Below are 25016 nucleotides of genomic sequence, written 5' to 3'. Positions count from 1 at the left end.
ACATTCTGAAGATCTGTTTCAAAACAATGTGAATATATTTAACACTACTGAACTGTATACTTAAAAATGGTTGAGATTATAAAATTTACATTTTTTTAATCACAATAATGACTTTAAAAAAGTAAATGAGGTTGGTCTCCATTAAGCTGGCCCCAGCCAAGCCAAGCCTCAGTCCTGTGAAGGTAACAGCTAAATGACTCAGAATTTAAAATGTTTAGCAATGTCTTCAAGATTTATAGATGCTTCTCAAAATGCATGCCTGTTTAAAGGGTCAATTCAAAAAATAAAAAAAGCAGCCCAGTCACCAGTCTGTATTGCCTAAGCAGAAAGACAATCCTTGAGTTTGCCACTCTAGCTGCCGCATTGCAACAGCTGCCTCTCAAGTATTATCAGACCCCCGTACCTGCTCAGCTGGAACAGCCCCTTCACCATACCTCCTCCCTGCAGCCTGTCTATCTGTTGTTCCCTACTGTGCACAAAGCTTTGGTGAGCCAGGGCATCTTCAGAGCCTATGCTGACATCCTGCACATTCCATCACCTCTCCATACTCTAACACTGCTTGAAAGTCCACCCAAGGAGCTCCAAAGGCCTTTCTTAACTCTAGTCATGTGATCCTGGAGCAACTGTCATGTTCTCTGTCCCTCCTCTAAGTGGTGGCTCACTCAGGAAAAGACTATGTGACACATTAGATTACTGAGAAAGCTGCAGTGGGCTCCCCTCTGTGCCTCAAGTAGTTGCCCAAGGAACTGGGCTCCAAGAATATTCACTTTAGCCCAGCCGCTGACAGAGCCTCCTGTGGATTCCCCTGAGCTGCTGCCTCTGGTTTTGTGGTCATCTGCCAGAGGCTTAGGAGTAGTCATGTATAGACAACTTCTGCCAGGAGCGGCACCCAGGTGACAAATGATGGAAATGTTCTTCCTGGTTAGTTCTGCCTAGTTCCTCTTAGTCATGTTTCTCCCACCTCACAGTGTCTCAGTCAGCTGAGGCCCTTTGAAGTGAACTGAGAAGAGCAACTTGCTCCAAACAAAGGTGTCTACAACATCACTGCCTTGACAAAGTTATGACTGAAAATATGTACAAAACAATAAAAACATATATCACATATCCCCTACTATCTGAATAGTGAGCTAGTACCTTCCAGGGCAGCTCAAGGACTAAATAAAACAAGTCTCAAGCGTCTAATGTGCTATGTCCCTATAGCATCACCCTATGGAGAGCAGATCACCTACCCCATCGGCCATCAGAAAGTGGACACCCTTGCGATCTGTGTTATCCAGGACAAAATTCCGAAAAGCAGTGATGTTCTCTGGGCGGGTGATGTCTCCATCTCCATCAATCCCACCCTCACCTGGCAGAATACAAGATTCACATTTAGCTCATTTGCACTGTACATTCCAAGAGCTGGGACACGAGCTCTCTGGGGCTATGAACACAGGTATGAAGTGGGTCTTAAGGCCCAGGAGAAAAGTCCCTGTGAGAAGCAACTTACTGCAGGAACCCTTCTGCAAGGCTGCCTTGCAGTGATGGACCAAGAGGCAGAAACAGGGCCCTGCTGGAATAAACCAGAGGTCAAAAGGAACTGACCAGCCAAGAGTCATCAACTGAAACACAGGTCTTCTTCTTCACAACCAAAGCTGTGTTTAAAGCATCTACATTTTGAAATCAGTATCGACTTTTAGTAAGGAATGTTAAGAAAGAACTTAGGATTTGGTGCCAAATCACAATGAAGACAGAACAGAGAGGACTACTGTGGGTTGCTGAGCTGTCTGTTACCAGTGCAGTCCATACCCCCACACTGGGCTGGAGATAAGAGTGGGGTCTGGATGTTAATAACCCTGACAGTTCTCTGCCGGAGATCAAGCAGTTTCATTATTTCCTGTCACCACAAGAGAAAAAAAGGAGGAATTAATATAAAGGAGTCTTGGATAAGTTTGCCTAGTGGAATGTTTAATGTGTATCCCACGGGCCTAGGGTAAAAAGGGACAGTCTAATGGGAACCGAGACCTACATGACATGGACTGGGAACCCCAGGCTGAGAGACCTAGGAAAGAAAACATGGCAAGTGGACAACAGCTGCTTCCAACCTAAATTCCCCACACAGGACTGTCCCTCATAGCCGCTAGTACCCTCCTCTGTGTCCCTACCATAGTAAGGTTCGAAGAGTTCACTGGAGGCTGAGTAGAAGTCCTCTAGCTTAAAGTCATTAGGGCCCTTCAGAGTCATTCCAAAGCCCTTTGCGTGCCACTTCTTCCTCCACAGCACATACTCGGAGAAGCCACCTGGGCCTGCACAGACGTCAGCAAAGTACAGAAGCTCAGCTTCCCGATCCTTTACCAGTGGTTTCTGCAAAAGCAAGTGGAGGATGAGGAGGAAGGGGGAAAAAATGGCTCAATGAGGGGCAGGAAGGAGAAGAAAGGAGGAGTAAAATCAGCCTTTCAGCAAGCACAATACAGAGTTCTCACCACGGCCATAATACCCAGGAAATGTATTCTCAGTGATCATCACCCCTGGAGCTGTCCATCCCCACCTCAAATACCCGATGCCTTTTGTACCACCAGGCCTAGTTCAGACTCCTAATAAAAACATCTTAATGGGCAGCTGAGTGTGCATTTTTTATCTCTCAGCATTTTCACCACATCCTGACTTACAAGAGTCCTACTGAGCAGAAAAGACGCTGTATCCCCTACATTACAGATAGGGAAAAAGAGACACCAAGACACAAAGCAACCTGTTCCCAACCAACAAAGGTAATGAGAATCCAGTCAACCTGACCACTAGTCTCAGGTCTTCCTGTCCAATCAAAGTCTGGGGGGGGCTCTAACATCACCCCTTCCCAGCCACAGTGCTTCCCTTTCTAGACCATAGCCTCTGCTTCCCTTCTCTCCTTCCTCCCAGGCTCTCCCCTTTTTTTTTTTTTTTTCCAATTAACTATTTTGGAATAATTTTAGATTTACAGAAAAGTTACAAAGACATAGAGTTCCCATATACCTTTTATTCAGTTTCCAGTTTTGCACTGCCATTTGTCAAAACTAAGAAACCAACATTGGTACACTACTATTAACTAAACTCCAGACTTGATTCAGATTTCACCAGAGTCCTTGTTCTGTACCAGGATGAAATGCAAGATACCACAATGCATTTAGTCTCCTTTTTTGCACTTTCTTCTCCTGCCATCGCCCCTCGGCTAGCCAGGGGCCTGAGGTGGTACACAGCTGGGAGCTGACAAGGCAGAGAAAAAAGGAGACACTGGTGTGCGGCTAGCTTCCAGCGTCTCCCTCAGAGTACTCATCCACCTCAGGAATAACTATATTACAGTAACTATTTGAATTTTTACTGGATTATAGGTTTGGCCGCTTGAGTAGCTTTAACTCTCAATCTAAAATTTACACTCACCACAACAGCACTACCTATATGTGTATTTACACTTCTCTCTTATATACCTGGGCCCTAAATGGGGAAATCTACTTGTCCTGACCCTCCACAGCAGAGAGGATAATACCATCTACACTGGTGACAAGAGGCTGAGCTTTAGAGTGGGTGAGTACAGAGGACCCTCATGAACATCCAGCAGAAAGGGGCTTAGACAGCTCAGCCTTCTCTTTCAACAGGCTGGCGTGGCTGAGTGCTTGTCCAGAGTTCTGTAACTGCTAGATAAGATCAGAAAGCTTTAAGGGAAATAGTTATAAGGAAGAAATAGAAAAACTAATGTTCAGGATCCAGTTGCTTTCTAGGTGACAAGGGCCTTGCCTCTGATGATAGCTATCTAGCTTTATCAAAACAGTGAAAGTTTCTGGAAAAAGTGACTTTAGCTAAAAATAAGCTTCATCATCCTGTGACAAGCTCACTCAGGCATGCTGGGATTTATCAGTTCTTTCTCTCCTTCTCTACCACTCCACCCCAGCATTCTTTGTTCCTGAGCCATCAATTGTTCATATTCTTGGATCATATTCATTTGCACACAAAAGAAAGACCTAATGGCACTTGTCAAGAACATTATGTAGCACTTTCCAGATAGCACAGTGGTAATGAGGCAGGGGTCACAAGTTTAAGACCCGCACACATTGGAAAGAAGGAAAACAATGTTCCTCACAGCAGCAGAGCCCTGGCCCCAGGCTCCAGCCTCTTCCGGTGAGCTGCTGGCCCAAAGGAGGACAGGGAATGAGTCGGTCAAAGGATCTCATCTCCAAAAAGAGGGCACAAATACGATCTCATTTGTGATTTCAAGATGTGTGGCCCTCACAGGCCATGGCCAGGTGTTTTCATAGAAAGGACACCTAGGATTCTCACTTCTGCCACCTACAAGCTGTGCAGTCAAGGACAAGCACACAACTTACATCTTTAAGCTCAAGCTTCTTCGACTGTATATTGGGACTAATGTAGGTTATTTCTCAAGACTGTTATAGAAGTAAATTCCCTATGTCAAAAAACTTTATAAACTGTAAAATACTAAGCAAATGTAAGATATTGTATTCAACTAGATTAACTACCTTAGAGTTAAAACTCTTGTCCTTTTCCATCTTTTTCTCTTCCCAATGCCTAGTACAAGTACCTCACATTCAGTGAGCACTTTGTAAGTGCTGTCTAATTTCCTCCAAGATAGCACTGAAACTTAAAAATCTACATTCAGTTTTTATCTCCTGTTACACTTCAAAACAATGTTTTCTTATCTTAACAATATCCCCAGGCACACAAATCCCTCACGTTATGGTTTATAATATACTTCCATATACCCAAAGAATCTAAACTCCCTTCCTTCCCTGTCTCTTCCAATTTTTGTTTACAATTTCTTTATTTCCCTGCCCTAGTCTCTTTTCTCCTTTTACCACAACCTGGGATACCAGAAACACATGGAAAAACCTGAGTCGGGCCCCACCACCACCACCTCCAATTTCTCCACTCCCAAGCTTCAAGTTCTCCACACTTATTCTGAGATTTCTCTGTCCCAAGAGCCACTGAGACCATAGCCAACCCAGGTATGTGCCTGGGATTTCAGCCACTCTCATCTCCCCTGGGAACTGCTCTAGAGCATCTCTGCTCTAGAAAAACACGCTAAGCCTGCTGGCCCTGGCTGTCACTCTGGGTCTCGGGAGAAAGCAGAGATGAAAAGAGAGGAGAAAACACTAGGGGCTGCAGTGTAGAGAAACATCTTTGAAAGGGCAATTCTCCACCGCCACTAACAATCAATTCCGGTCAAGAAGCAGCCTGAAGCATTACAAACACGGCTGCCTTTTCCTATGTAACTAACATCTCCACCCTCGACCTGAATGGTACAACCCTGCTGCCTACTTCATTTTCCCGACAGCAAAAGACCATCACCAGATACTAGACACTGCAAGCGTTTTCACTCAAAAGCCCAAAATGACTTCCCATCAGCTAGACAGAGCTCCTCTGCCAAGCAGGGGTCTAAAGGAAATCATTTGGAGCTCAGAAAATTAAATCAACATTGTATCAACCTAATTTTCTCAAGATGCTAATTCCAAGAGCCCTTTTGTGCTGCCCACAGGTACTGGAAAATGGGGAGAGACACCCGGGAGAGAGAAATAACTAAAGGCTGGAGGGGTCTACATGCCAGTTTTGCCAGCATAGAGAATTAGGTAAGTGGAGCTGAAACATAAAGAACTTGGAAAAGAAGTTTCTGTAGTGAGTGGATAATCAGAGGGCCTAGTGGAAGGAGAGTGACTGAAGCAGAAAAAGGTTTGTGAACAGCTGGTCCTGGCCCGTTCACTGTCAAAGAGAACTACCTTTCTAAAACTAGGTAATAATGCTTTGAAACACTGAACCTAATGCTAGAATGAAATTTCCTTTATTCTTTCCTATCATCATGGGGGGTCTGTGTTCAGAGAAATGAGATGCAGCACAGTAGAAAATCATGTTGCTCTACCACTTCGCAAGGGCTAAAGCCTAATAACTATGGTCCCACGCAAAGCTTGTTCAGAGAGGCAAAAAGGAAAAGTAGCCACATCTGAAATCACAGATCTTAAAGCCAGAATGACTCTTAAGAACCTTTGGGTCCTACCCTGGCCCTGGCAGGTTAGCAGGGCTAATATCAGAGATGAGGCAACTGAGACCTAAAGACAGTATGAACTTAAGTGACATCCTAAGTGCTACACTCCCTGCCTCTCACTGAACAACAGAACCTAGATTCTCAGACATGATACTGATTTTAAATAGACCAGTGAAAGGATCAAGATGCTCACATTTCACTCAACTCTCAAACATTTCCCGGAGTACTGCTCTCTCATATGAGAAACAGTACCCAAATCAGATGATGTCACAAGTTTCAAATTGGAAAATAAGCTAATTGTAAGGACTGTGTATACTCACCTTTCTACTCTTATCTATAATAGAAAGAAGGCAGGCTAACACTCCCTGATGACAGCTGGCCTCCACACACCAATGAGCACAGAAAGGCTTTACAAACATCCCAACCTTGAACCCTTACCAGCTCTCAAGTCTAGAACCTAAGCACCATGGGGAAAGGAATCACATCTATCTCATTCAAAATTATATTCCCAGTGCCTAGCACTGTGCCTGGCACAAAGTAGGGGCTGGACAAACACAGTTTTCATGAATAGAGGAGGAGGGCCAATGCTCTAACTCGTGGCTTCACCTTCTTGCTGCCTACAGAAGCCACAGCTGCTGATTTTGCCCAGGAATGTCCTTTCTCCCTTGCTGTAAGCCCTGCCTGCCTCCACCTGGAGTGAGCAACAGGATCTGTAGAGTTAGGGGCTGGGATTTTGGGCCTGAAGCCCTAGAGACAACACTTACTGGGGCACTCTTGGGACCACAGGAAGCACTGTGGGATCCTATCTGAGGAGCTCAAAGCAAAGTATATCTCTATCATAAAATATATCTCTAACACATAGCAGTAAAAATTTCATTGCACAAGTGGCAACTTCTGAGACACTGAAGCTTAAGCCCATTTAACACTATGAATTCAGAAGAATCTTGTTCTCACCCCACATGAGTCCCGCGGATTTGTAAAAATGCGATCAAACACAAAATCCATGTTAGCCATCTTCATTGCTGCCCTGCAACGAAGCAAGACAGAGAAGTGCAACTCAGTACCAGACGTATGAAAACTGAGGCTCAAAGAAAAGGTGAAACAGTCCATGTCAGGAGAGGGGAGGGAAATGTCAGCAAACCTATTTAGGAAGAAGACTCCTCGGATCATCTCGTAGGGATTGGCCCGGGTCCGAGCTCGCCGCATCTCCTCCCCATCCAAGACATCAAACACACTCTGCCCAGAGAAAATCAGAACTCAAGGTGAACATCACCCTTTATGATGGGACAGGGCCCTTAAAAGCCTGAGGAGAGCAACTCACAGCCCTCTGAAGAGCAAGGCTCCTGCTGCACCCCAGCTCTAAAATGCCCAGTTGTGTGACCCTACCCAAGTTGCTCACTCTGACCTTCAACTATGTCACCTGTAAAATGTTAAAAAATAATATATATATGTATAAGCACATCCCTGGCACATGGTAAGTGGTTAATAAATGGCATCAATAATTATACACGGGGTCATGTTTTGGCATTGCTAATCTTCATAGCAAATCTGTTTCTCCACTGCAGCAGCAACTTTCCAAGGGACCAAAGTTCTGATACTAAGGCTCACTCAACTGGAGCTCATTCAGAGAGAAGATAAATAAACCACAACCAGGGTTTTCTGATGGTACCTGCCACACAGTAGGGATCCTTTCTTCTCCAATTTTCTCTGAAATAAAAAAGCCTCATTTCACATGAGTACCAGTCACTGTAAGGATATTCCCAACCTTCTGAATGCAAAAAAAAAAAAAAAAGCTCTATGAGGCTGGTCTGAGGCCCTGCAGCTTCTTCAACCCATTTCCTCCTGTTTCCTTGGTTCGTTCTGCCGCAGGCAATGCACTTCATGTCCCAAAATCAGGCCACAAGAAATCAAGGGCAGGCTGACATTCACCCAGCGAATTAGGACCCTTGGACCACCCACTATTTCATTTAATTCACACAGCAACCCTGGGAAGTATTTTCTCCCCATCTTATAGATGAGGAAACTCAGAGAAGCTAAAGCAACTGGCCCAAGGTCACACAGCAAAAAAAAGTTACAAACCTAGGATTTGAATTCAGGTCTATCTGATGCTAAGAATGATTGCAAACCTTTCATTACACCAGGCTCCCTCAGGATTACAATGAACCGACCCAAAGAGGTCAGGTGGATCTTTTCCTGGCTACTGACCACAGGGACAGCCCAACAGTACAAGGCAGAACAGTCACCAGGAAAAAGGACACCTTGAAGAAATGTACAAGCTATGCATCTAATGTCCAGGAAAAATATTATTAGCTAAATCTCAGCCCCCTACAACTGGCTCAAGAGAACTGGAAAAGCCCAGCAAAGCCCCTCACACAAAGTTTGTAACTCCAGCTCTAGCCACAAGGCCTTACCTTACACTGCAGCATACTGTGAAGCAGGTCTTCCCCACAAAACTCTGTTTCATCTTCAATAATCATCTTTCTCTACAGGGAGAAGAAACAATCAATAATGACCACATGGGGCTGCACTTGGGAGATGGAGAAACTAGGGTTTTGAGTGAGTAGAGCAAGAAGGGGCTTGAGTACCTGCCAAAGAACATCAATCTCTGAGGGGCGAGTATAAGAAAATCCTAAATCCCTCTGGCTATATTCCAGATGGCTACGACATGAAGCAGCCCCCTTGGTGCTCTGACTAGAGCACCATATGGATCAAGACTCATAAATGCTGAGGCTGCGAAAAGCAAACAGGAAGGAAACATTCAAACTGTCCCTGGGGCATAGAAGCAGAAGGATAGGGACTACCCCAAATGACAGAAGCCTGTCCTTCAACTGGGAAGCCTCCTGCTCTGTGATGAGTATGAATGCAGACAGGACACCAGGCACTGATCTGGTAGTGTCATAGAAACCAAGGGCTTGAGGGAGCCCCACAGGGATGTTAAGTCCAACCTCATGCGCAAGTGAGGCTACCTCTAAACCAACACTGCTCAAATTTGGTATTCTCAGGTTTTAAAATCACCAAAAACCCCAATAAGCTTTTATTTATGTGGGCTATACATATATATCTTGAGATTTATGATTAGAAATGGAAACTTTAAAAATATTTATTCACTTTAAAAGAACAATGTTATGTTAACATAAATAACATTTTTATGAAAAATAACTATATTTCCAAAAAAAATTTAGTGAGAAGAATGGCACTGTTCCATTTTTGTAAATCTCTTAATATCTGACATAATAGGAGACGGCTAGATTCTCCTGTCTGCATTTACAATCTATTGGTTGTGACATCACATGCCATAGCCTCTGGAAAACGCCACTGGGCTTGTGAAAGACTGAGAATTAAAAAGGCAAATAATTTTTCAGTATCATTATAATAATTTTGACCTTGTAGACCTCCCTGAAAGTGTTCTGGAGATCCCTGGGGCCCCCTACACTTTGCGAACTACTCTCTAGACCATACTGATGTGGTAGCTATCTACCTTATCCTTATAGTTTTCCAGAAAAGATTAAACAAATTCCCTCTGTAACAACTGCCTCATTACTTTCCGAGGACAGGTACGATGTCTTTTCATCCACCTAGAACATGCCCAGAAGTGACCAGAATATACAGATATATAATAAGCTATTCTAAAAAGCATCTTGAGGGAGACAAAAACTATGCATTTTGAGTTGTTTTGCAAGTTCAATGATGAGAAGAAAAAAAACCCTGCCTGCTACATCTCCCAGAGGCATATCTGTAAAACCCCGGACACATCCTCTTGACACAGCTTCATTCCTGCCAGAATGGTCAGATTCACATTTTACACATGAGTATACAAACATACATACTGGACGTGAGGAGAAGAAAAGTTAGGAGATAAGTGCCAACAATTCAGGGTACATTCTTCTGAAATCCTACCTTTCCCACAACCATCCAATCGCTCATTTCCTGAGTGTCAGGAATTTCAGTGGTGCATTCTGGGAACCATGACACCTGCTCACAGGCACTGGGCTACAAACAACAGAGAGGCAAGTAAGTCAGGTTAGACAGACCCTTAGCGCTATACCTCAGGGCTTCACCAAAACAATTAAGAGAGACTCAGAGAAAGTGGGAAGGGTCCAGGAAGCTGAGGCCATATGCAGTGGTCAGATATAAGAATTGAGAGCCAGAATTCTGAAGTCTAACTTCTGAAGGCCAGGTTTCATTCTGGTTTGAATACCTACAAACTTCCCAAACCTTCAAAGTCTTTCACTTGTTCCAGTATTTTTTGATGAATATGGGCTAGGTACTAAGAATGCAGAGTTAAAAAGGTAAGGTCCCTGACTCAAGAGGTTTACAATCAGAGCAGAGGGAATACAGAGAAGTACACATAGGATATGTGTCTGTGATAAGGTAATTACATCAAGAAGACTCAATGCAATGAGCCTCACCTCTTGATGCCTTTCAAAGTGTTATTCACAAAATAAATAGGATTCCTCACCTATTCATTCCAAGACAGAGCAGAAACTGGCATCTCTAATACCACTTGCTCTTAATTTTTCAATTACTTTCCTCTCAAGTTAAAACAGTGGTTTTCATCCTGGCTATACATTAGGATCATCTGTAGTCCTTTTAAAAAGTACTGATGCCTGGGCTCCACACTCAGAGTGTGTGGTTCTCTTGGTCTTAGGTAGCGACTGACTATAAGTATGTTTTTACAAGTCCCAAAATGATTCTAATGTACAGCTGGGGCTAAGTTCACCAGGCTAGCGAGACAGGATTATGAAACCTAAACAGGTGGTTAACCTGCATGGCAGCTTTACACATTCCCTCCTGAGCAAGTGTAGAGAAGAAATTCACCATTGCAAATTGAAGCAATGTGGTTAAAGGTAATATTACATGCTCTGAAAGGCATAAAATGGTATCACAATGCAAGGTCTCGAGGGCAGGCAACTACCATCGACAGAGGAAAAGTTTAAAAGAAAAATCACTGCAGCTTTTGTCAATGAATCTGGCAGTGAATCGTGGCTTCTCCCCTTGTTCAAATCCACCACCTTTAAGCATAAATGGTTGTGATTTATGAACTCTTCAAAAAAAAAGGGGAAGAAAAAGAAAAAGCTCATACACACTTTGGATGCCCCTTTAGAGAGAAAAAGCAGCCTCAATCTCCCCATGGAAGTCTGAACATTATGGCTACCTGCAACCTTGCACTCTACATTCCTGGGCTGCAGCAGTCACTAAGCACTCTCCCTCCAGTGACTCCAAGCCACCCAGACTCATCTACCTTAAAGAGTGGCCACCATCTGATAGTTAAGCTAAATTCTCAACCAAAAAATAGGGCGTCTTTTGTAAGAAAAAAAAACTGAATTATGGTAGATGGTAATTAGGACAGCTTTGCCTCAAAAAAGAATTTCAATAGGCTGTCTCCATTAAAAGCAAAGATTTTATGGGCAAATTTTATATTCTGAGTTTAGCAAACTTAGTTCTAATTCTGCCCCACTGGGAGGAGCGGGACTCATTTTCACAAATGAGGACATATAAAGCACCAAGTATTTCCAAGGTAAAAACCTACATCTAGCTCCCAATTTCAAATATTTATCCTATTCTGCACTGTCTCATCTATTATTCTGCTGGTCTCATCTCCTCACAACTACAAGGCAACACAGCAGGACCACCCCAGAACCCATTAGCTCTTGCCTTGTCAGCATCTTACTCTGAAGCCTTATTAGGCTTTTATAATGCACAGGTTCATGGGAGTTTTTCCTGAACTGGAACATCAGCGAGACAAATAAAATATCAATTTTCCAGAGTTCAGAGCCACATCTGAAGCTAAATTACAGCAACTATGTAGAAGAGTAGACATTTGTGTTCTATTTTCTCTTGTTTCAACTCTATAATGATAATATTTCATCATTATTTTTAGGTGCTTTTATTACACCTTTATGGAATAATGCAAGACATAAATAAATGAGTAAAAATAAAATCTCAACATTATCTGTACCATGAAAAGGAATAAAAGTCTCTTTTGATATTCAAGGTTAAAACAAACTGGTACCCAAGTAGGTAAGCAAACTAAATCCACAATAAAAAAAAAAAGCCATAAGGCATAAACAAACACCTGTTTAGAACCAGGATGTCATAAACGTGTGGAGGTGCAAGGACCTTAGAGGGCATCTAATCTAGTCACTCACACAGTGGGAGACTGGGCCCTCACTGAATTCTTTCAGCAGAGGGAAAACACTACCTTGTGAAGTATCTTAATCACTAGCGGAAAGCTGTATCTATTTATTAAAGGTCTTTGTGGAGAAAAACTCAGCCTTCCAGCATCTTCTACCCACTGGTCTTAGATAGTACTATATGAAGCAACAGGAAACAAATTCATATCCTTTCAATATCCCCCCGCCTCCCACGCCAAGTCTTCTATTTTCTATTCTGGATATCTCCAGGACCTTTCAGGTAAGAAACTAGTTCAACCCCCACTAACCACCCTGATCATACTCCCTCTGGAGACTTCTAGTTTGTTAATATGACTATTTAAAAGTATGCATCCAAAAATATAAGTGGCTTTACTGCCCTCCTCCTACCCACACCAGTTACCTCTGGCTCATCTCGCCAGTCCACGTTCAACTCCTGGTCAAAGCCTTGCAACGTCAGACCCAAGCCTCTTCGACCTTTCTGACTAGAGGCCTCAACAATGTCCTTCCGACCCTGGCTGTATTTACCCAATCCTTCGCCTTCCCTGAAGCCCATCTTGGCCTGAAAGAAAGAAGTAATGGAGCATTTGTATAAACAAACAGATAATAATGGAGCATTTATATAAATAAACATTTATTTAACCCCTATCATGTGCCAGAAATTGTGCTAAACCCTACGAAATAGAGAGGAGTAAGGCCTAAAGTTTTCCTTCTAGCCTAATAAAGAAAAGAAGCATAAATAACTGCAGTTTAACTTTGGGCCCAGTGGCTATCTATTCTGGAGGTGAAAGTCTAAGGCAACCAGAAGTTGGATAAATGAGAAAGGACCTCACAGCTATAATTAAATGTACCAAGAGTACCAAATGAATCTGATTAGACATTTGCACAACTACTCTTCCAGCTAATGTGTCTGATTAAGTGAGAAGTAGATCTACAGTGCAGTTGATAGAGAGACCATGACTTAAAATGGAACCGCTTCAAACAGTAACTTCTACCTTACTCTCAGTCAAACAGCCTTATCAGGCCTATAGGAGCCCAAATCAAGAGGTTAACCAAAAAACTGCTTTATGTAAAACTCAAGTATGGAAGGTACTAGAAGATCCTGGACAGAATCATTTTTTTTTAACATTGCAACTGTCTATAAGCTCATGCTGAACTCTGGAGTTACTGGGCCCAGTTACATACCCCAAAAATCAGAAACCCAAATCCCAAACCCCACAGATCCTTATCTAATAAAAAATTCCAATCCTAAAAGGATTTAATTTCCCCTCAAGGGTCTGTACTCCCTATGGAAGCAGCATTACCAGCTCAAGAGCTGGATGGGATTCCTACAGTAGCCACAATCCTTCCCCCAGTCAAAAAGGCTGACTGAGTCACAAACCTCCCCATCTTCCATGTCCCCAAATTTCATGGCCCCCAAACCAGAATCCTATGACTTCAGAAGTGGCAGTTCTCATTTTCAAATGAATCCAACAGAAAAATGGAGGAATGAGCTATAATATTCCTGAAGCTAGACAGAAGGCAGACTTGGATTTCTCTAACTTTTGCATATACAATAAAGTTTGATGAGGAAAGTAAGCAAGTCTTCCTATTTACCTTCCTTCTTGTATATCAGTGGGGTATGGAAGCTGGGGAGGAGAAATGGGCTATCTTTTGGAGGCAATACAGAAGACTTTACTACTCCCACTTATTTTAGGCACCTGAGAGTGAGCAGGATTTTAGTCTTTTCTTTTGACATCATTCACTAGAACAAAAATTCACAGCATAAAGCTGCTTTACCCACTGACACACATCCAGGTACAGCAAAGTATGTTCACATGTGCTCATAATAAGAATTAATTACTAAGAAGACCAAAGGGTGATCCAGCTCAGGACAGGAGAAGCAGGCCTGAGCAGCCACTTTCCACAGACGATTCAAATGTGATAGATATTTCTATCAAGAAGGCGTCACACTCTCTCCAATACATTTCAGTAGCTGAAAAACGAAGTAAAAACTCATGCCCTAGCTTTCCTTCTTTTCACACCTTTACAAGTTCCCTTCTCTCATTCTGCTAGTAGATCTTTAGAAACTCAACCCAAGCGTTGACATACCATAAGCTTCTGGGAGACGCTATTATACATGGAATAGCGCGAGGACGTTCCCTCCACAAGGGAGTTTGCTTTGAATACATCGTCGAAAGAGTCAGAGCTGCGTTGCTTCCCCTCAGTCTCGCTGTCAGACCCACTTAGGCTTGTGGTAGATACTGGAAAAGAAAAAAGAAAAATGTCTAGGTGACATTTATTCAACTAGTGTTCAGAATATCCATTGCGCACATAAAGTTCATTAAATGACTCAGGGTCAAATGTATTCTCTATCTCTTAACTGTAATCATGGGCAAATCACTAAAAGTTCCTAGTGGTACCTGACACACAATGGGCACACAAAAATATCTGTTTTTCTTTCCCATTCTTTCAATTTCTTCCTATACAAAACTGGGATGGTAACACCTTCCTCACAGGGTTGTCTGAAAATTAAATGAAATAACGTATTTAAAAGGACATTGTTAAGTATAAAATGTATTTATGGAAGATACAATTGTCAGACTAACAGTTTCTGATAGTTTAATCTCCTATTGTCGTTTTCAGTCCTTAAAGTTATAGGTAAGAGGGTAGGGCTACAGCACAGGCCTAGAGAAGAATTGGCTCACAGGGAGAAAAGGGAGTTAGAGCAAGGGAAAGAAAAAGGGGGAGGGGAACAAAGAGAAGGAAGGAAAAAGAGAAGGAAATAGAGGAAGGACAGGGAGGAAGGGAGATGCTCAGGCAGCAGCACTAACAGAGGCTGATGGCAGAGAAGCTGCACCTCAATAATCCTAGACGGAGCTGGTGGCCTGAGCAAAACCATTATCTTAATTGTCAATAACCCTGTTGCCAAATGACTCCAAACAAGACATACCTTAGCAGCTGCCAGAAGTGGTAGGTTACCTGTCTCTCAGCCAAAAGCAGGATGATCAAGTCTAGATATTCAATGGTACGGCTCTTTCCCTCTCTTTTATAGATATATGAATCGCAAAGCTTGAAAGCTATGTCAACCCAATATAATTTTACTGTTTCTCCAACAAACCCACCCAAATCTGGAAATAGACTGTATCTCAAAAATTTCATTAACAATTTCTGCTTATTGCCATTGAAAATGGTATCAATTCCAAGTAAGGAGGAATGCAGAATAGGACATGGTGGTGTCCAATCTGATCCCAAAGCTTGAGAAGTTATATAGTACTGCTCAACAGTATACACATCTCATTAATAAGTTATTGTGCTTATTTAAGAATACAATAAAAAACTTTTTTTTCAATTTATGCATATTGTTCTTTCAAATGTCTATTAGTTGTTAGGATATAAATGCTTACTATTTAGACCTGAATACTTAATAAACTGAACTGTTTCACTTGGCCTTGGGGCATGGTGAAGAAAGTTAGGGTGGCACTCAAGGTCAAAGACCCAAGAAAACTTGGGAACCTCTGTTCGATGCACTGAAATGGATAGATCACCCAGACACATTGACAAATTAATAGAAGAGCTAGACTATGTGCATGAGCATGGCATCCTAACTCCTGTAAAGAGGAAAAATAAGGAATATATATTGTTATATTTTATAATTGCAAAAGGAGCTTTCAGAAGGGAAAACATACAAGAAGACCAATAAAAGTGATTATCCACACATTACCCAGCATGGAGACAGAATAACAAAATGATTACTTGGAACAAGTAAAAGTGAAAGAAATGACACTTTCTTTACATTTTTATATCATTGGATTTAATACTGGCTATCTTTTTATTTCTTTATTTATGAACCATGTAAACATATTATCTATTAATATTTTAAAAAGTATTGAAAAAAAAAAAAAAGACTGACTGCAATGTGGCACAATTCCTTTAAAAGAAAAAGAAGAATTGAGAAGAGATGCTGAGTCAAAGCTTGGGAGGTACTGAGAAAAAGTGCAGAGGGTAGTCACGTAAAACAATTCGTCATATACCCAGATGGTCACTATTCGGGCATTCATAATTTGAGGACTAGGATTACATCATATTCTACAGCCTATCTGCACTGATCCACAAGAACACAAACTCGTTAAGGGTTGACATTCAAGAGCAAAGCCTTTGCTAACACCCCAGGCCTGATTCTCCCTTCCACTATGCTCCAACAGCACCACTATTCATACCCTAAGCACAGCACTCATCACACTGCCTGAAAACCAGTTACCGTCACATGCCACCCCACAGGACTGGGTCACTCCTGGAGATCAGGAACTGGGTCACAGCCAACTTTCTATCTCCCACACCTGAACCGAGGCTTTCCATTTAACAGAAATCAAGTGCTCACTGTCGTGAATTTAAAGGACTCTCACCCAGTTGTCATTTTTGCTAAGCACTGAGTGTATAACTCAAGATACTTCCTCTTGAACTCATACAAGTAGTGGAGGTTCAGCCCTCAGAAGTATAAGGATATATGTCATTATACATTTATTCAAACCCATAGAGTATACAACCCCAAGAGTTAACCATAATGTAAACTATGGACTCTTGGCGATAATGATGTGTCATCAATTTTAACAAATGTACCACTCTGTGGAGGTATGTTAATTATGTGCTGTGCATATGAACCTAAAACCGCTTTAAAAAAAAATAAAGTCTTTAAAAAAGTTTTTTTAAAGGTAAAATAACAACAAAAAGTTTAAACATGAGGATGGAACACCTATATCTCAAAAGAGAACTGAGTTCTCCTTAGACTATTATTTAGCAGTTCCCACCTCAAAAGGCTGAAATAGGGCATCTGTCAGAATCCAAATATCAATATTGTTTAACAGATCAGACGACAACTTTGGTTCAGGACTTGCTGTATAAAAGGCCCATGCTACATACAATGAGGTACTATCCAAAAGTAACAATCCTGCCCTCAGACAGCTTAAAAATCTAGTAGCTTATATAAATATGCACTTTTTAAAGGATATAACATTTTGCAAAAGAAAGAACACACTGGTGACCATGTGTGAAAAAAATTAGAATAATCTTAAAACCAAAATATCTGACCCCTCAACAGTTAGCAAGGAGAAATTTTGGTTGAGAGGGTCCATGCATGAGAGGCACCAAATCTGCCCCTTCCCTTTAAGGTGGCTAACCAATTCCCTTAATAAGGAGTCGGCTGGTTTACATGGACCAATGCAGCATAAGTCACAGAGTGCTAGAGTGCCACTCAGAAGGAAAGACCCAGAAGACTAACAGTGAGTAACCATGGAAACTGAGAGGCGAAGTGATACTTTGTTTTGCACTTTTCTGCATTTTCTATGTGAGAAATAATATATCAGTTTGAAAATTAGGGTAAAAAAATAAAACTATAGAGAAATAAAGTACCATTCCAAGCCATGGGAAGTTTGGTTCCTTTCCAGAAAAATCTTCAGAGGACAGCACATCTGAGGGAAAAGACCACCAAAGTGGCTGAAGACTAAGCCTGGGCCTTTCATCTATTATCCCCCATGTGGAGGAGAGAGATCTGCTTTGCAAAAGAGTGCTCACATGCTAAAGAACCACCTTTTCAAAGGTGCAGATTGTCTTCACTCAGTTACTTCCATGCCTTAAACCTGTACTGCTTAGTCCAGAAAGAGGTGGTACTAGAAATGTGGGCAGCTCCCTGAGCACGGACTCAAAGTTTTCCTCAGGGCAGCCCAGGGATCCAGGGTCTTGATTAACCAGAAACTATAATGCTAAATCAGTTATTATTCCTTTCACTAGATATCTGGGGATTCATAGGTCTATCTATACAAAGGTTAGGAAAACTTCGAATCCTTCTCTATTGAGTGTGCACTTGGTCCAACTCTAGGGAGCTGCCAGGCAGTTAGGGTTTGCTTGAAGACCCATTAATGGGCACCCATCTATGGTATATCACTCCTGAGATTGCATGGTTCCTGCCACCCTCAGATCTCAGAGAGAGATCTTCTGTCTTCATAACATTTTTGGAACAAAATGACAAAGAACCAAATTTGGGTGGAAGGTTCATCAGGCAAATCAGTGATGATTGGTGCAAAATTTCCAGACTCTGGCACAAAGATCTTTCTACTCCATTCCTCTTCCCTAGGTGTTACCTAATATACAGATATCCTATCCAGGTTCTGAGAGTGAGGCTGATGGGAGCTAAAATACCATCCTACTAGGCATTTCTTTGTAAAATCAAGAAGTATGCTAAATAAACACACAAGCCTTGTTTCTCTCTTTTATTTCATGTGGCATTTGAGGCCAATTCTTAGCCTGACATGATTTAAAACAAAGTTCCCCATATTAGCCCTGATGTCCACAAACTACAACAGCCACTCCTTTGGGGCCACTCTTTTCTGATGAAAAGGAGACAACTGTTGTGGCTGTAGCAGAAACTAAAGAGGTTTAACCACCCAAGACTGATAAGAATTTAGCAAACATTGAATAGACAATCTTGTAATGAGGATATAAATTAATAGGAGTAATAAGGTCAGTCTATTAAAATCATTAGTTTCATTAAGAACTTGCCAAAGCTGGGTGGCAGTCCCATTTACCTCCCCAGAAGCTCCCCTTCTAAAACCTACCAGAGAACCCAAAACATTATTTAGAGTTTTCATTTAAGATTTCTTCTCTACCTGACCGAAGTCATTACTCTTAAGTCATTTTAAAAAAGAAAGTTTCACTTTATAGAAGAATCAGAGGTTTCCCACTATTGGCAAAATTTTTCACATGGCAATAAAAGAGTAGGGCAAACTTATGCCAAGATTAGAAATGACAGTCAAAACAAACACACAAGAGGGGCACGTCCAACCACTAGTGGCCAAGGTGAGCAGTGCAAAGATACAGAATAAATTATGGATTTTAATAAACACGCGATCCTGCCTAACAGTTGCTGTGGAATACACTCATTCTTGTTTAAAGACTCAATTTCTTCCTACCAGATAAATAGTAACTCGTTAGAGCAATTTAAACAGATACCGATAAAGGAAGTTTTTGATTAAGGTCATGAATCTGGACTGACAGGAAAGCAATGGTGTTTCAGAGAAAATAGACTATTTAGAGAAGAATTAAACATGGTAGAGGGGAAGGCACTCAGTGTGGTGCCGGTGAAGGACCCTGGCAACTAACACGCTGTGGGAAGGCCAGGAGTGCAAACTGGATGCACAGCTAAGGAGAAAAGGAAATTGTCTTAGGGTCTATACCAGCTTCCCTGTGAGAAACAACCAAAAAGAACAAAATGACCTTAATCTGTCTCTCTTTACTTCGAAAAGTTGTTATTTAATAGCAAATTTCCAAGAGTTTATTTAGGCTTGAAAATGTCTTCAAATTCCTCTTAAAATACTCAAAAGATCACATGATGCTACAGTAGCCATGACAAGAACACCCTTTTTCTTTTTTACTGTGGTCAGATGTCAGTCTCTGACATGGCAATGCAGCTTACCTTGTCAATAATGTAAAATAAACTGATTAAACTAAACAGATCTATTGAGTCATCATCTAGCAAAGGAAGCACAAACAAGGCCCAGACAGAAATAGTAACTACTGTTTTTGTTTTTCTAATTGTACTCCCTAAAGAGCATTTTTCAATCACCCATTTGAACAGTACGTCCAGGTAGAAGTGGCTGGAACAAAAGGCAACACACCTGCTTTAATGCCATGACTTGAATAGGAAAGCTGCATAGTGATCTCAGGGGATATGTGGTTTCCGGTGGGACAGTAAACTACAAGGAACATTTCACAGGGGGGCCTTAGAGGAACTGATACAGAACAGAGATGATATAAATGCTAAGCACTTAATGAAATGATCTTTTGTACACTGGAGGAGGGACAGGCAAAATGAAAGAAGTGAAGCATTTTAAGCTTCTCGGAAAAGATACCACTGTTGCTTTCTATCAATTTTATTCTGTAAATACTTACTGAGCATTTACTCCATACCAGGCATGGGGCTTGGGGGCCAGAGGGCACAGGGAGCAATCTTGCTGATGAAGACACCAGACTCTAGCTCTCAGAGTTTTTGTGTCATTGTGGAGCTGCCCCTTCCTAAAATAAGTTGACCCAGGGAAATCTAGCAATGTGTGCTTACCTCTGTCTCTTGATTCATTTTCTACAAATGAAAAGGACCAAAAGGCCTATTGCCAGCTGCATACAAGGTACTAGCTACATCTAAAATGTCCATGCTGTACACACAACAGCAACAGTCAATCCTGAGTCATATGGTGCTACTTCCAGAAAAGGTTAAAGCTATTTGGTACAAATAAAGGGAGTCTGTGAGAGAGAGGGAGATAATCTCAATTCACAGTCACATTTTTAAAAGCTTGAAATTTAAATCAGACTGATTCCCTTGATAAATCCTTAACCATATACACTTGCCTTCGTCTACCTTGGAATTGTCCTCGCCTTACCTCAAAGAGATATTACTTGAGAGCAAATGCTCCCCAAGATCTGCTTGGAACTAGATACTGCCACTGCCTGAGTGTCATTTATTCCCCAAAACATGCTCTCCCTTTTTCCCTTGTAGATCCCTCTCTCCTAATACCCTAGACCCCTACCCAAAGAGACTCTACCTTCACCGAGCTGCTCAAATACCAGGTGAGAACCCAAACTCCCTTTCCTCAACAGTCCCTAGAACAAATGCACTCAATGTTTTTACCTTCCCATTTAGTAACCTCAGTTACATATAACCTTTTTCACCTACCCTAGAATTCACCATGACAACTTTAAAGGCATACATATGTCCACACATTAAGTTACAAATCTCTCATACAGACAGGACCACAACACACCAAATGCTTCATTAGCTGTACCACCTGTCAAGCTTCTCCTCTCTGGACCAGCTTCTCAGTACAGCTGATGAGTAACTGCCCTTCAATTAGCCTACCACTTGTGAATAAACTGTATTTTCTACCACCCTCAAAGGATGCTTCACACCATCTCAGTTACCAATCTGTTACCAAATTTCATTCCAATTTATCAGTGATCTGGCAGATGATCTAAAATGCAACACAGCTGGTGTACTGGGTTAGTGTTTCCCAAAAGGTCACGTCACCCAGCACCTGGGAGTGTCACATTTGGAAATAGGATCTTTGCAGATGTAATCAAATTACAATGAGGTCATACTGTGGGCCCTAATCCAATGACTGATATCCTTATAAGAAGAGGGAAATTTGAACATACACACAGAGGCAGAGACTGTAGTTATGTTACTATAAGCCAGGGAACACCAAGGACTGCCAGCAACCATCAAAAGCTAGAAGAAGCAAAAAAGGATTCTTCTCAAGAGACTTAGGAAGGAGCATGGTCTTGCTGACACCTGATTTCAGACAGCTAGGCTCCAGAACTGTGGAGAATAAATTTCTATTGTTTTAAGCTACCCAGTTTGTGGTATTTGTTACAGCAGGCCTAAGAAATTAATTCAATCGGCAAGTCAAGGTAAATGCAAATGAGCTACTTCTAATTGCTTGGCATTTAAGAGGCAAGCTCAAATCTGTGGAAGCTATTAATGTCCATAACCCTAAAAAGCAGGCAAAGCAAAATGCTACTTTCAACCAGATCAGTGAAATCCTTTGAGCTTAATGTAAACAGTGAACATGGGAATGTTCCAATACATTTGGGTGTTTCTGGTCACAACTGCTAAGGGAACTGCAAAAACCTGAGGGGAATTAGGCCAGATTACTGCAACAAAGATCCTCAGGATCATTAACAACTATAGGACACTCAATGCTCACCAATACAGGCATATCTTGTTTTATTGCACCTCACTTTATTGCACTTTACAGATGTTGCATTTTTTACAAATTGCAGGCAAGACCCTGCACCTGCAAAATGATTACGACTCACTTTATTGCAGTAGTCTGGTATGCCTGTACTTCCAACTGGTTTATGGCAGCAAAAGAGTGCCACCTACTGAAGGACCAGCAACAGAACTAAGGCACAGCTAATGCTATAAAAATTCCAATTTTTATTTAAAACAAACTCCCCAATCCTATTAGGATAATAGCAGAAGAGAAGAGAGTCTACAGCCAACATGTCTCTGTAGATATTTCCTCAAGAGGCATGAACTGTATTTCGCCCAATTCAGGCTCCAGGGATTCAAATAATTAGATGACCACTGGCCTCAGACCACACAGTCAAGCATACCTTTTGCTGCATGATTGACAGTGGAGGGAGGTTCATCATCAGACGTAGAGCTGAGGCTCAGGGCAAGCTCTGCAACTCTCTTCTTCTGTTTCTTGATAGGGGCAGTGCATTCTGGATCATTTCTCCTCTTCATTGTTACTGCAACCATAAATCCAGTCAATTGGCTACCCAATGTCAGAGCCACTAGAATCAGAGCAGGGATTCCTAAGCATAAATCATAAATGGGATGGGATATAGCAACTTCAAACAACTTCCAATGCCAGCACTCAACTGAATAGCCTCTTCCTCAAAATAAGGTCCAATAAGGATGCTAGCCAAGCTCTGGGTTTCAATAATAGCTGTTTTACTGGAAAACGTGGTACTCATGGATCCAGAGGCCTCTGGGCCATTGGTGTCAGATACCAAAAAGTCATGGATCAACTCCACAAGCCACAGGGGAAAAAAGGCCTTGAGTACTTATTATTCCATACTTTTGATGCAATGCTGGCCATGTGTGACAATGTACACAGGAAATTTATTATGAAACTTAATGAATGTTAACCAATATTTCCAAGGTGAAGGGATCACCCCAGAATAATTGTTCCATTACTGTTATTATTTTACCAGGACAATTAAGAAGAAATTACATAATATGATACAAATACTGGTTTTTGGTTTACTTCAGGATATTTGAAAACATGAAAGAATTGAGAAAATTTTTAACCAGAGTAAGGAATGGAGGCAGTGGTTGACCTAGGACCGAGGAAATAAAAGAGTCGGAAAGTTATTGGGACTGGAGGTAGCCATAGCATAGGACTCAGGTACAAAAACAATAATTTTAAGAACAGGAATCCACCTCTGCCAAAACAAACAAACAAACAAACAGGCAGGCACCATGTTACCATCATCCATGTCCATGGGTAGGTACATGAGAGGTAAACATAAGAAAAAAAAAATGAGATGGAATGAAGAGATTATGAGATCTTGAAATCTTAAGACATGATCAAGTTTAAGAGCAAGCAACAGCAGTAGTGAATACAGTGTGGTTTACTGATTGGCCGTAAGGAAAGAAAAAGAACTCAAAACATAAGAGCAAACAGCTGGATGACTAGCTAGGTTGCAATTCTTGAGAAAGGGGAGGTGCAGGGGTACAAAGACAAGCTTAACAGTATGGGTTACAGCAACAAGAGAGCAATAAAACCCAAAGATACCACTTATTTCGTCAAAGTCACAAAACCTTGAGTCACATTTCACTTTTCTCCAGTTCAAGGTAAGCTAGTCAACTCAATTTACAATCTCATCCTTCCTAAGGAGGTAGCCTCTAACTAGGCCCAGACAGGGGTTTATCCTGGGGCAACAGTTAGAACAGAAGTCATTGAACAAACAGAAGGAGCAAGCTGAGCCACATTTCACTTTAAACCTCCAGTGTTAAATCCCAAGAAAAGTCTATAACAAAAGCAAAAAGGCCCTTTTGTTCTTAGCAACTCTGGGGGTGACTGAAAGCAGGGGAAACTCAATGAGAGCAGTGTTGAGGTGGATGCAAAAAAGGCGAGGGAACGCTTATGTGAAAAGCAGGATATGCTGATAATCCTCTGCAAACCACCTTAGATTTGAGCCTTCCAAATCATCTAATGCGACCCTCTCATTTTCCATTGGAAAAAACTGAGGCCCGAGAGGGGAAGGCCAAACAGCTAACTAGTGTCCAGGTTAAGTGACCTACACAGGCCAGAAGAATGTGCTCCAGCAGGGAACTTATAAGTAGAAGGAAGAAGGCCTAGGAAGGGGTTCAAATCCCAAATCCTCTCTCTAGTCTTCTCTCCCTGGGCCTCCGTTTCGCACTACCACCCCTATTCATAGATGGAAGAGAAGAGCTCCTATCTCCCCGAATCAATTTTTTCATTTGAAGATACGTGAGTGTGTGAATGTGTGCGCATAGACGTAGGTTAGCGGCAGCTCGGGCTCCGGGGAACTGAGGGAGTAGGGTGGGGGAAGGGAGGAGGGGAGAGAGGAGGCGGCGAGGGTCAAGACCGCGGGTGGGGGACCGAGGCGGCAGAGGAGGGGAGGATGCTGAGCCCGCGCGCCCGCCCGCTCGCTCCCCCCGGGCCACGCGTGGGCACTCACACTGAGGGGAGAGGGCAAGCTGCAAGGGAACGGAGAGAGGGGGTCAGACCACCACTGCCAGAGCCGCCGCCGCCGCCACCACCGGGTCTGGCCCTGCTGCTGCCAGAGCCTCCGGCTGCTCCCTCAGTTTCGTTTCCCAAGCCAGCCAGGGTCCGCCGGCCGCGCTGTCGCGCCCAGGTCCCGCCCTACGGACAGCGCAGCTTGATGACGTCACGAGGGAGCCAACTTCCTCCACCGGGCCTGGTCCTGGCCCCGGGGAAGACCTCTCGGGTTCTGGCTCGCCCCACCCCTCGACCTGGGCGGTCCAGGGCGCCTGCGCGGAAGAGCCAGTCGGGAAAGAATGCAAAAGCAAAAGCGGCCAACTATCTTTTCTTTCGGCTCTGGGGTCGAAAAACAAATATAAAAATTAAAAGGGCCAGGTGCCGTCGCCAAACTTTATCTCGGTTAATCTCATTATTATCTTCATATTACAGATTAAGAACAAGTCTGAGGAGGTAGATGGTAAACTGGCTGAGGGCAGAAACCGAGTGTGCATGTTCACTGATATACCCCAACATCCAGCACATAGTACCTCCTCAACAGATGTTGAGCGAAGGTCGGGAAGAAAGCATGAATAC

At 42.4% G+C, this 25016-nt stretch overlaps 1 protein-coding gene across 2 annotated transcripts in view; it reads right to left on the bottom strand.

Annotated features, from left to right (window-relative positions):
- Positions 1–25016, bottom strand: part of CMTR1 (cap methyltransferase 1) — a 44856-nt gene that overhangs the window by 19373 nt on the left and 467 nt on the right. Inside the window, exons 1-10 of one of the 2 annotated variants that reach the window (XM_011354548.2) lie at positions 24400–24583; positions 22300–22437; positions 14248–14399; positions 12560–12718; positions 9902–9994; positions 8416–8487; positions 7146–7240; positions 6959–7031; positions 2145–2343; positions 1230–1348 (exon numbers count right to left, since the gene is read on the bottom strand). In XM_011354548.2, coding sequence (XP_011352850.1) covers positions 1230–1348; positions 2145–2343; positions 6959–7031; positions 7146–7240; positions 8416–8487; positions 9902–9994; positions 12560–12718; positions 14248–14399; positions 22300–22432 — 1095 coding nt within the window. In that variant the 5' untranslated portion in view covers positions 22433–22437; positions 24400–24583. Of the gene's footprint in view, positions 1–1229; positions 1349–2144; positions 2344–6958; positions 7032–7145; positions 7241–8415; positions 8488–9901; positions 9995–12559; positions 12719–14247; positions 14400–22299; positions 22438–24399; positions 24584–25016 lie in introns of those variants that run through there. The other variant, XM_023527550.1, reaches the window with a different exon arrangement.

Source organism: Pteropus vampyrus, unplaced genomic scaffold (assembly GCF_000151845.1).
Source record: "Pteropus vampyrus isolate Shadow unplaced genomic scaffold, Pvam_2.0 Scaffold18, whole genome shotgun sequence".
NCBI classification, from domain to species: domain Eukaryota; kingdom Metazoa; phylum Chordata; class Mammalia; order Chiroptera; family Pteropodidae; genus Pteropus; species Pteropus vampyrus.
Note: the sequence above shows the minus strand (reverse complement) of the source record. Positions and strands in the feature narration are given on the sequence as shown.